At 37.9% G+C, this 13,214-nt stretch overlaps 1 protein-coding gene across 1 annotated transcript in view; it reads right to left on the reverse strand.

The window, feature by feature from the left end:
* Positions 1-282: 282 nt before the first annotated feature.
* CYP2C18 (cytochrome P450 family 2 subfamily C member 18) overlaps positions 283-13,214 on the reverse strand; it is a 38,704-nt gene continuing 25,772 nt past the window's right edge. The window contains exons 7-10 of the mRNA XM_064374093.1: positions 12,516-12,657; positions 9,186-9,374; positions 4,688-4,852; positions 283-877 (exon numbers count right to left, since the gene is read on the reverse strand). Coding sequence (XP_064230163.1) covers positions 696-877; positions 4,688-4,852; positions 9,186-9,374; positions 12,516-12,657 — 678 coding nt within the window. The 3' untranslated portion in view covers positions 283-695. The remainder of the gene's footprint in view (positions 878-4,687; positions 4,853-9,185; positions 9,375-12,515; positions 12,658-13,214) is intronic.

A 13,214-nucleotide genomic window follows, 5' to 3' on the forward strand; every position in this document is an offset into this window, starting at 1 on the left:
CCATCATTCTCAGCAAACTAAAACAAGAACAGAAAATCAAACACTACATGTTCTCACTCATAGGTGGGTGTTGAACAATGAGAACACATGGACACAGGGAAGGGACCATCACACACTGGGGTCTGTTGGGGGGCACTAGGGGAGGGACAGCAGGGGATGGGGAGGTTGGGGAGGGATAACATGGGGAGATGTAGGTGACGGGGGGATAAAGGCAACAAACCACCTTGCCATGTATGTACCCATGCAACAATCCTGCATGATCTGCACATGTACCCCAGAACCTAAAGTACAATAAAAAAATTTTTTTTAATTAAAAAAGAAATATAAGAACTGACCCAGCAAATAATAATCCATTTTATCTAGAACATGCAGAGAAGAAATGGCTCTGAATTGTCATTTATTAATCATTTTTCTGTTTTATGGTGATAACACATTTAACAACTCAGCAGTAGATTGGTATTAGCATATATGATGGTCAATACAAGTCTTACAGAGTATGGAGAATAGCAGACATATTTATGCAGTGACCCATGAAACTCTTTAATGGAGGTTGGATGTTCACTGGATCTTGAGGCAACGGGAAGATGTGGGTTGACTACTCAGAGAAGATATCCCTAATAGTGGGAAGGAAGAGGACAATGGCCTGATAAGGGAGAATTACAGGTGACAGCAGCAGCCAGACTGTCTGTCCTTCCTCAGACCGGAATGGAGCAGAGCTGATACAAGGGTGGCACACGACCAAATGCATTGGCAGTGGGGGTGATGTCAATGTCCTTTGGGTCAACCTGAGACTTCAGGTTAAAGTTCTGCAAAATGGTGGTCAAGAGCAAAAACAGCTCCATGTGAGCCAGGCCGTCTCCCACACACATCCGTTTTCCTGAAAATAACAGACACAGAAGAATTTTTCCTTGAACATTATGTCATGAACAGTCACAAAAAGTATGCAGTAACTATTTGATAAATTATTAAATAGATGGATGGATCAAAGACAGAATGGCTGGAAGGATAGTTGGATACACAAAAAGACAGAAAAATGGACATACTTGCTATCTACTTAGTATCTTATTTTATTAGGCACCTTTCACTCAACAAATACTTACGGAGTATCAGCTCTGTGCCACACACTTCACTAAGTATTCCCATGTTATAACTGCTCTTTTGACACCACAAGTTTCCATCAGTCTTTTTCTAGAAATGCACTCACAAGGAAAGGCTAAAAGGAGAAGGCTCATATACTGTGTTCCTGTTTGTACCTCTGGCACAATATTTAGCCAAAGATTTTTTTTCCTAGTGTACTTTCAAAAGTATATGTCTAAACATGTCACACTCACTTTTAAACTTTAAACAGGCCAGGTGCAGTGGCTCACACCTATAATCCCAGCACTTTGGATGCCAAGGTGGGTGGATCACCTGAGGACAGGAGTTTGAAACCAGCCTGACAAACATTGGGAAATTCCATCTCTACTAAATATTCAAAAAATTAGCCAGGCATGGTGATGCAGGCCTGTAATCCCAGCTACTCGGGAAACTGAGGCAGAAGAATCACTTGAACCCGGGAGGTGCAGGTTGTGATAAGATGAGTTCACACCATTGCACTCCAGCCTGGGAAACGAGTGAAGCTCCAACTAAAAAAAAAATTTAAACAACACTCATCTGTCCTATGGGATAAAGGCCAACTGGCTTGACCCGACTCTTCACATTCTGTTTCCAGTCTGATATTCTATATCACTCCTTCCATTTTTCATCTCCACTCTCAGCTCTAGGCATATCCATTCTTCATCAATCTCCAACACACCATGAAGTTTCAAGCTTTATCTCTTACTGTCTCATCTGTCTAGAAAGCACTACTCTTAGGCTTCCTTCAGAATTTATGTCCCATGTCATTTCCTCTTTATAATTTCTGTGATCCCTAGTCAATACAAATTCACCCTCGCTAGGTTTCCTCATCATATTCCTGCTTCCATTGGAGCATGGATCACCTGGAATTTTATTCTCTGTATTTATTTTTCTATCCTGCTAAAACATGAGATCCTTAAAAGAAAGTCTCAGTTCTTGACATGTTAGTGTATACAGTGCCAGATCCAAAGCAGGGATCAAAAGCCATAGAAAAAAAAAAAAATGAAGATGGAGAAACATTCCATGTTCATGGTTAGGAAGAATTAATATCGTGAAAATGGCCATACTGCCCAAAGTAATATACAGATTCAATGCTATCCCCATCAAGCTACCAATGACCTTCTTCACAGAACTGGAAAAAACCACCTTAAACTTCATATGGAACAAAAAGAGAGCCCGCATAGCCAAGTCAATTCTAAGCAAAAAGAACAAAGCGGGAGGCATCACACTACCAGACATCAAACTCTACAACAAGGCTACAGTAATCAAAACAGCATGGTACTGGTACCAAAACAGAGATATAGACCAATGGAACAGAACAGAGGTGTCGGAGGCAACACAACATATCTACAACCACCCGATCTTTGACAAACCTGATAAAAACAAGCAATGGGGAAAGGATTCCCTGTTCAATAAGTGGTGTTGGGAAAACTGGCTAGCCATATGCAGAAAGCAGAAACTCGACCCCTTCCTGACACCTTACACTAAAATTGACTCCAGATGGATTAAAGACTTAAACATAAGACCTAACTCCATAAAATCACTAGAAGGAAACCTAGGCAAAACCATTCAGGACATAGGCGTAGGCAAGGACTTCATGACCAAAACACCAAAAGCCTTGGCAACAAAAGCCAAAATAGACAAATGGGACCTAATCAAACTCCACAGCTTCTGCACAGCAAAAGAAACAGTCAATAGAGTGAATCGGCAACCAACAGAATGGGAAAAAATTTTTGCAGCCTACCCATCTGACAAAGGGCTGATATCCAGAATTTACAACGAGCTAAAAAAGATTTACAAGAAAAAAACAAACAAGCCCATTCAAAAGTGGGCGAAGGATATGAACAGATACTTTACAAAAGAAGACATACATGAGGCCAACAAGCATATGAAAAAATGCTCATCATCACTGGCCATTAGAGAAATGCAAATCAAAACTACATTGAGATACCATCTCACACCAGTTAGAATGGCGATCATTAAAAAATCTGGAGACAACAGATGCTGGAGAGGATGTGGAGAAATAGGAACACTTTTACACTGTTGGTGGGAGTGTAAATTAGTTCAACCATTGTGGAAGACAATGTGGCGATTCCTCAAGGACCTAGAAATAGAAATTCCATTTGACCCAGCAATCCCATTACTGGGCATATATCCAAAGGATTATAAATCGTTCTACTATAAGGACACATGCACACGAATGTTCATAGCAGCACAGTTTACAATAGCAAAGACCTGGAACCAACCCAAATGCCCATCGATGATAGACTGGACAGGAAAAATGTGGCACATATACACCATGGAATATTATGCAGCCATTAAAAACGAGGAGTTCGCGTCCTTTGTAGGGACATGGATGAACCTGGAAACCATCATTCTCAGCAAACTGACACAAGAACACAAAATCAAACACCACATGTTCTCACTCATAGGCGGGTGTTGAACAAGGAGATCACATGGACACAGGGAGGGGAGCACTATACACGGGGGTCGGTTGTGGGGGAGTGGGGGGGACAGCGGGGGGGTGGGGAGTTGGGGAGGGATAGCATGGGGAGAAATGCCAGATATGTGTGAAGGGGAGGAAGGCAGCAAATCACACTGCCACGTATGCACCTATGCAACAACTTTGCATGTTTTTCACATGTACCCCAAAACCTAAAATGCAATTAAAAAAAAAAAAAATTTAAAAAAAAAAAAAAAAATGAAAGGAACTCTCTGTCCACAGACTCACCATACACTTAGCTGTAGAGACTGAATATCCAAGATATATGATCATGACTGGAAGGAGATCAAGGTGCTCTGAAATCATTGCAGACTAGCCTTCCACATTCCCAGGGTTTTCCTAACCCTGAAATTTGTTGGCAGGTTCTGACCCCCTAGATCTACAGAAAATGTCCTGCTACTATGGTCCATTACCTCTGTAAAAGTGCCCTGCCTTCTTTTCTTGTCCTGCTTCTGGCTCCAATGAGGCAACTTAAGTTTCTTTCCTCTTGGGAGTGTTATGGCTTATGAATGAGCAGGAAGCAGGCAGCTTTTCCTGCTGAGCTCTCCAACATCCTGTGATTTCCCCTCTCTCAGCCCTCCTCCTACTAGACTACAATGATCTGTTTACTTGTCTACTTCTCTAAGTCAGGAGTGAGCTTCTTTAGAACCCATTCTCTGCTCTCAGATACTTGTATCTCCAGAGCTCAGTCTAGGGAGTGAGGGACACCACAGGGGAGATACTCAAAATCATGGAATTAGATACTTTTCTCAGGGCAGATGAGAAAAGTCTTAATGTCACTCATTAAGAGGAACTCTTGGTCAGCTCCGTGACGTATCTAGAGGTAGAATTAAATTAACCTACACTCTAGCTTTCTCAATTTGAAAAACTGGATCAGGTCCCCAAAGCCCCACTAATCTGACCCAATAATGGGGATGTTCATCAGCAGGGAAATTGCATGGGCATAGGGAATGGTGCTAATGAGCTACAAAGTAATTCAGCCAAACCCCAGAGGAGGCATCATGTAAAAGTCAACTGATCCCAAAAAGGTATCATGTCCCCTGAAGGACAGATGGAAATGAATATTACCTGTTGAAAAAGTCATGAAGTAGTCACTTTTCTTAAAGTTGCCACTCTTATCCAGAAAATGGCCAGGGTCAAACATCTCTGGGTTAGGGAATTCTTTGTCATTATGCAGCACAGAAGTCAGTGATGTTATTATGGTAGTGCCCTGGAAATAACAAAACAGATAAACTAAGTTATAAAAAAGTTAAAGAGTGGGAAGAAGTGATGGAAATCACCTACTTCAATCTCTTTGATCAATAGATAGAAAATTGAAGTCCAAAGAAGAAGTTTCATTCCCAGCCACACAGACCTAGTAAGAAGCAGGATGCATATAAGGCAACTGGAAATGACTTTGCTAAAGTGCCCTCCAATTAACTGCATTTGAAGTCCTGAGCATTTGAGTATTCTGGGGCAGCCTTCTGAATCTCATGTTTATCATCAAGCTTGGACCCTGGTGTACATCCCCACTTGCTGCTGTATTTCATTACTTCAGTTTTCACACATCTCACACATGGATTACTGGGGTTTTTTGTTTTTGTCTTTGTTGATTTTTTCTGCAGAACTGTTACATGGGTATATTGTGTGATGCTGAGGTTTGGGGTACAAATAATTCCATCACCCAAGTAGAGAGCACAGTATCCAAAAGGTAGTTTTTCAACCATCCCTCCCCTCCAGCCCCCATCTAGTGGTCCCCAGTGTCTATTATTGCCATCTTTATGTCCATGAATACCAACGTTTAACTCCCCCTTATAAGTGAGAACATACAATATTTGGTTTTCTGTTCCTGCATTAATTCACTTGGGATAATGGCCTCCAGCTGCATCTGTGTTGCTGCAAAGGACAAAATTTCATTCTTTTTTATGGCTGCATAGTGTTTCCTGGTGTATTTGTGCCACATTTTCTTTATCTAGTCCACTGTTGATAGGCATTAGGTTGATTCCAATCCTTTGCCGTTGTGAATTGCATTATAATGAATGTACAAGTGCATATGTCTTTTTGGTAAAATAATTTATTTTCTTTTGGAAATATAATGGGATTGCTAGATCAAATGGTGGTTCTGTTTTAAGTTCTTTGAGAAACCTCCAAACTGCTTTCCACAGTAGGTGATCTAATTTGCATTCCCACCAGGAGCCTATTAAGTATTCCCTTTTCTCCACAGCCTTGCCAGCATCCGTTGTTTCTTGACTTTTTAATCACAGCCATTCTTACTGATGTGAGATGGTGTCTCTTTTTTGGTTTTAATTTGCATTTCTCCGATGATTAGTGATGTGAAGAATTTTTTCATATGTTTATTGGCCACTTGTATGTCTTTTGAGAAGTGTTTGTTCATGTCTTTTGCCCACTTTTTAATGGCGTTGTTTTTTGTTTATTCAATTGTTTAATAACCTTATAGGATATTAGACCTTTGTTGGATGCATAATTTGCAATTATGTCGCCCCATTCTGTAGGTTGTCTGTTTACTTTGTTAATAGTTTCTTTTGTTATACAGAAGCTCTTTAGTTTAATTTTTAACTAAATTAACATATCAATTTTACTTAACATACTGATTTTTTTTTCATTGTGATTGCTTTTGAGGACTTAGTCATAAATTCTTACCCAAGGCCAATGTCCAGAATGGTATTTCTAGGTTTTCTTCTGCAATTCTTTTAGTTTGATGTCTTAAAACTTTAATTCATCTTGAGTTCATACTTGCATATGGCGAAAGGAAGGGGTCCAGTTTCATTCTGCATATGGTTAGCCTGCCATCCCATTTATGAATAGGGAGTCTTTCCCCATTGCCCATTTTTTATCAGCTTTGTCAAAGATCAGAGGGCTGTAGGTATGCAGCTTTATTTCTGGGTTCTTTATTCTGTTCCATTGGTCTGTGTGTCTGTTTTTGTACCAGTACCATGCTATTTTGGTTACTGTAGCCTAATAGCATAGTTTGAAGTGTCTAGCTTTGTTCTTTTTGCTTAGGTTTGCCTTGGCTATTTGGGCTCTTTTTTGTTTCCATACGAATTTTAGAAGAAACACTGGTAGTCTGATAGGAATAGCATTGAATCTGTACTTGCTTTGGGCAGTATAGCCATTTTGACGATATTGATTCTTTCAATCCATAAGAATGGAATGTTTTTCCATTTGTGTCATCTATGATTTCTTTCAGCAGTGTTTTGTACTTTTCCTTGTAGAGATCTTTCACCTCCTTGGTTAGATGTATTCCTAATCATTTAATTTTTTGTGGCTGTTGTAAATAGGGTTGTGTTCTTGATTTGGCTCTCAACTTGAATGTTACTGATATATAAAAATGCTATTGATTTTTGTACATTTATTTTGTATCCTGAAACTTTACTGAAGTCATTTATCACTTCCAGGGGCCCTTTTGGCAGAGTCTTTGGGGGTTTCTAGGTGTAGAAGCATATCGTCAGTGAAGAGAGATAGTTTGATTTCTTCTTTTCCTATTTGAATACCGTTTCTTTCTCTTGCCGGATTGCTCTGGCTAGGACTTCCAGATGATGGTTTTTAAATAGCAGTCTCTGCTGGCTCTTAAAGAGTCAGAATAATTTGGAATCTCTTCATAGAGTTTTTTTAAATGAAGGTCTGATCTAATTGAAAATGACTTCTGAGATGCTATCAACAAGTACACTAAAATATATTGAGGAGTTTGATCACAAAAAATGCTATATGTTTCTTTTAATTAAAATATGTGAGGGAACTCTTCATTATAGATTAATCCAACCTAAAAAAACACACAGAAGGAATGATAAAAGTAGAAAAATAATCATTTCTGCAGCCATTCATCTAGGACCATAGATTCAGGCAAGGATCATTAATTAACTTTAAAACTACTGGGTAAATTTTTGGGGAAACTAATATTCACAAGTTGCTTATCAGTTTAAGCAGATTTTGGACGGAGATGATGGGGTCTTCTAAATATACAATCACGTCGTCTGCAAATAGAGACCATTTGACTTCCTCCTTTCCTAATTGAATACCCTTTATTTCTTTTTCTTGCCTGATTGCTCTGGCTGCATTTTTTCATATATCATAACTGGCACTTAACCAAATCTTATGAGTCACTCCAAAGACAGAACTAAGTGAGCACAAGAATAGGGAAGGGAGAAAAGGTTATAAAAATAAACACAATAGGGAAAATTATCTTCTTCCTTTTATGAAGCCAACATTTCCTCAATATCAGAAATCTGACAAAATTTTGAAGAAGAAAAATTGCAAACCAATGTCTCTTATAAATGTACAAACATCCTGAAAAAATATAGAAAATAAAACCCAGCTGTGTATGTATCTGTGTGTGCATTTGTGTGTATTTTAATTAACATATTATATGTATATGTGTATATATATAAGCAGACCAAAATATATGGCCATATCAATTGATACAGAGACTCCATTTGATCAAATTGTATACACATTCATAACCAAAAAAATCATCAAAAGAGAAGAAGGCAATCTTCTCTAATCTGATTTTTTAATGGCAAAATATACATAAAACATCATTCTCACTGGTGAGATGTTAAACCTCCACCCATCCTGAACATCATATATAAAACAAGGATGCTATCATTATTTATTCAACACTGCCCTAACCAGTGAAATAAAGCAATAAAGAGAATATTGAGTTATAAGAATTAAAAAATAAGAAATAAATATTAAAATAGATCACAGAATACATAAGAATTACAAATATATTTGCAAACAAAAAATAGCAATACTAAGTAAATGTGCTTGATGTAAGGTCGTCAAAATAATAAAGTCAATTACATTTCCATATACCAGAAACAAAGAAATGGAAAGGCATTTTTTTTAGTATACTATCTAAAAGGTGCAGTGGCACATATCTCTAATCCCAGCTATTCAGGAAGATGAGGTGGGAGGATTGCTTCAGCCCAGGAGCTCAATCGAGGCAACATAGCAAGAATCCATTTTGAAAATATAGTCCTTTAAATATTATATATGTTTATTTCATATTTTATATATTTATATTATATATTATATACAGAGCTTACAATTACATCAAAAGTATCATTTATTTCAGAAAAAAATACATGTGAAAGCCACTGAACTGAAAACAAAACATTACTGACAAAATAGAAGAAAGCCCAAATAAATTAAGAGCATAATCATATCCATGAATTGAGAGATTCAACATGTCAGGACTTCAATTATTTCTAAATTGATCTGAAGATTTAATGTCACCATGATAAAAATCCCAGCACAGTATTTTGGGAAATTGACAAAATGATACTTTAAACATTTATTTGGAAATGTAAAAACCTGAGAATAGCCACACACAAAAATTATTAAAGCAGCAGAACAAATTTGGAAGACATACACTGCCAGATATCAAGACCTGTTATAAATCTTCATAGGCCCAAATTGGAATGGAAAGAGCAGAGTCCATCAAGCTCCCTCAAATATGACTTTCATACTTCTCTCATCGTGTGCTGTTAGGGGATTGGGACCATACTTTGAATTTGAGGACTTCGAGAGCATGGAGGTGTAGTGCAGGAGAAACAAGCTTAATTACCCTTGGGGATGAGGTAGTTTCTGTTTTTAACATCACAGGTCACTGCATGGGGCAGGTTGGTAGGAATGAGGTCAATGTATCTCTGGATCTCGTGCACCACAGCATCTGTGTAAGGCATGTGGCTCCTGTCCTGCATGCAAGGGCTCTGGTTTCTGCCAACCACACATTCAATCTCTTCCTGGACTTTAGCTGGTAAGACACAAGTAAGAAATGATGGAAAAGGAGAAAAATGGCATATTTGTTGTAGCAATTCAGGTTACATGAAGCATAATGAAGGGGTCCCAACATCACTATTAAATTATAGAACTGAAAGTACACCTAGACTTAGAGAGGAAATTACTACATTATAGATACATCTAACTCTCCTACAAGCTAAGCATTAAGATAAATCTGTAACCACCTATATATTAGCATACGGGATCAGTACAAATATAAATGATAAAATGCTTCAAAATATAAATAGTACATTATAATCTCAAGAAATTACTGTCTTTGCAGAAGGAAAAAAATCAAATTAATGTTATATCAGAATAATATATAATGTTTTAAAACCATACATATAGATCTACTAACAGATCAAAACAAGTAAAAAAAAAAAAAAAAAACAAGCAACCAATCAACTTCTCTTTGTTCTTGATGTCTTCCCTTACACCTCCATTATCCATTTGGTGCATTCTAAGGCATTTGTTTTCTACGCCTGGTGTCCAGCAGCCTCCCTGACACTTCCATCCTCCTACATGAGATCTCCTAATCCTCGCAGCCCATAACTTTCTCTGACTTGGTTTCAGACATTTGGGTGGAAAATATCCTCCAATATCTTTCTAAAAAATAAAACACAGAGGGTACAATTTTTTTGCCAACTTGCAGGTCTGAAAATATTATCTATAAATACACAAGATAACAGCTGCTCTTTAGAATTCTAATGCCATTTTGATTCCTGATCCTTTATATGTGACCTAATTTATCTCTGAATGTTTTTATGACTTTCCCTTTAACTCTGATGTTCTAAAATTCCATGGCCTGGTGTCTTGGATGAATATTTTCATTTCACTTACTTTGCTGGACATATGGTAAAAAATTTCTATCTAAATGGTGAAAAATTGAGGTCTTTTCACTGATGCTATTACTTGTTCTCCAGAGCTTACATCTGGCTGCTGAATTTTAGGAACAAGATGGAGAAAGGGACCAAAGGCCTTAGAATTCAAGTGGACTCTTAACCCCTCACTCCTTCCCTGTCTCTGTCTGTTGTCCATGAGTGAGCCTCTTAGGTTCGGTTTCTCTAGAGAGTGAACCTCCCTTTTCTGTGGGGAAAAATAATTAATTGACAAATGGAGTTGTGGAGAGAATGTAGACAGGGAGAATTTTCTGTCTTCTGCATCATTCTACCTCTGTGTTCTTTGGGTCTTTGTTCTTTTGAGTACTCAGCCTTATAGGGACTATAGCAACACAAATTCTTATGACCCTTAGGTTGCAACTTCAATCTCCCTGCCAAATTGGTTATCATCCTTCTACCTGCTGTATGTGTCTCAGAAGTTTAATACAGACTTGATCGTTGTCTTCTGTACTCCTCTATTCCAACAGGAACAATTCTCATTTGTAATAAATTTATCATCATTTCAATGTGATTCTGATCCCAGAAAAATAAGTGTGTGGTTAATATGCTATACGGAACCAGAATCTGCTTATAGATAAATAAATACAAAATTTGAAAAAAAAGAGTTCCTTGAAAAGATAAAACTATTGACCCTAAGAAAAAATATTAACAAGTACCATTTTTCTAGATGGAGATTTTGATAATAAAATTCCCTTAGGCACATTTTGTGCTTAAATAGCATATACCTTTACTATAAACCTAAGCATTTAAAATACTTCCCAGACTATGCAGATTTTCTCAGGCTATCTCATCAAATTTCTAGAATATTCACTATACACTTCAATAAATACTATTTCTCAAAGAATTAAAAATAGAACTACCCTTTGATCCAGCAATCCCACTACTGGGTATCTATTCAAAATAAAATAAATCATTTTATCAAAAAGACATCTGCATTCATATTTTTACTACAGCACTATTCACAAAGGCAAATTCATAAAATCAACCTAAGCATCCATCAACAGATGATTGGATCAAAATCGTATGTGTAGAGTTTAAAAATCTGCATCTAGTAGTCTATGGTGTGTCTCACACACACACACACACCATGCACTACTACTCAGCCATGTAAAAGAATAAAATCATGTCTTTTGTAGCAACATGGATGGAAATGGAGGCCATTATCCTAAGTGAAAAGGCTCAAAATAGGCAAAAACCACATGTTCTCTCTTATAAGTGGGAGCTAAACAATGAGTACACAGAGACATACAGAGTGGAATAATAGACACTGGAGATTCCAAAAGGTGGGAGGGTGGGAGGGAGGTAAGGGATGAAATGCTACCTAGTGGGTACAATGTACACTACTCAAGCAATGGTTACACCAAAAACCCAGACTTCACCACTATGAAATATATTCATGAACACAATTGCACTTGTACCCCTAAGTCTATAAAAATAGAAATTTACCGGCCAGGCACAGTGGCTCATGCCTGTAATTCCAGCACTTTGGGAGGCTTAGGCAGGCAGATCAGGAGGTCAAGAGTTCGAGACCAGCCTGGCCAGCATCATGAAACCCTATCTCTACTAAAAGTACAAAAATTAGTTGGGCATGGTGGCACACGCCTGTGGTCCCAGCTACTTGGGAGGCTGAGGCAGGAGAATCGCTTGAATCTGGTAGGCGGATGTTGCAGTGAGCCGAGATCTAGCCACTGCACACCAGCCTGGGTGACGGAGCTAGACTCCGTGTCAAAAAAAAAAAAAAAAAAAAAAAAGGATACCTATCTCTCAAAGTGGTCTGTTCTACTAGAAAATTGAATTTTGTAAACATCCCTTTTAGTGAAATAAAATTTCTATTCATTTCAAAAAAGAAACTGCAACAAAGTGGTCTGTTCTTAAGAAAATCAACGTACAATCCTAGACCAATTTGTGATGTCTGTGCCTGCTACAAATCCTCTCCAATGAAATGTAGACACTTTCTTCAGAGTATTTTGTTACTAAAATCCAGGGCTTTGCCACTTTTGCTGCTGATCACACTCTTTTCACTTCTCTTAGTCACTCTTCCCTATTGTACAAATTTGTCTCATTCTTATCCCTTCATAATATTTAGACAACTTACAGCCAATGGCATGGAAATTTCAATAATGAAGCTTCTCTAAGAGAAACAAGATGGAGAACAATAGCAGTGTCTTTCCAACATCATTTCTGAAAATCACCCTGCTCACCATACGTCATCATACCTGTGACCTCTGGGTACTTCAGCAGGAGCAGGAGTCCAAATCTCAAAGTGGTGCTTGTTGTCTCTGTTCCAGCTCCAAACACATCAGTTACGGTGGCTATCAAGTTTTCAATAGTAAATTCAGACTGTTGATTGTGCTTTTCCTAAAAATTATTTCATCATTTAATTATTTGATAGTTTGCCAGCATATTAAATTCCAAAAATTCTAAAATATATCAGGTTGTTCTAAAGATAGGGAAATTTGGAAACTAGAGAGTGGAGTATTAAAACTACAACAACTGCACAATGTGGCAGAAAATGTAAAATACTTCATTTTCCATTCCCGCTTATCCATGGCTTGCCTAAAAATTACATTTCCCAGTATCTGTTGGAACTGTATTTGTCATGTAACATATTTCCTGTCTATGACATATAAGCAGCAACCTGCTGATGGTACTTTCTCTCTCTCCTTTTTACTCAAAACACATATGTGAAGATAGAAGTGGTACAGACATCACCTTGGAACATGAGTAAGAATCATAACAAGGCCAGCTGTAGTGGCTTATGCTTGTAATCTCAACACTTTGGGATGCCAAGGCATGAGGATCACTTGAGCCCAGGAGTTTGACACCAGCCTGGGCACAAGTGAGACCCTCCATCTCTAAAAAAAAATTTTTTAATTGGCCAGGTGTGGTGGCCCATGCCTGTAATCCCAGCAGTT

The sequence above is a fragment of the Aotus nancymaae genome, unplaced genomic scaffold (genome assembly GCF_030222135.1).
Source record: "Aotus nancymaae isolate 86718 unplaced genomic scaffold, 86718_ANA_hifiasm-v0.15.2.pri h1tg000010l, whole genome shotgun sequence".
Taxonomy (NCBI): domain Eukaryota; kingdom Metazoa; phylum Chordata; class Mammalia; order Primates; family Aotidae; genus Aotus; species Aotus nancymaae.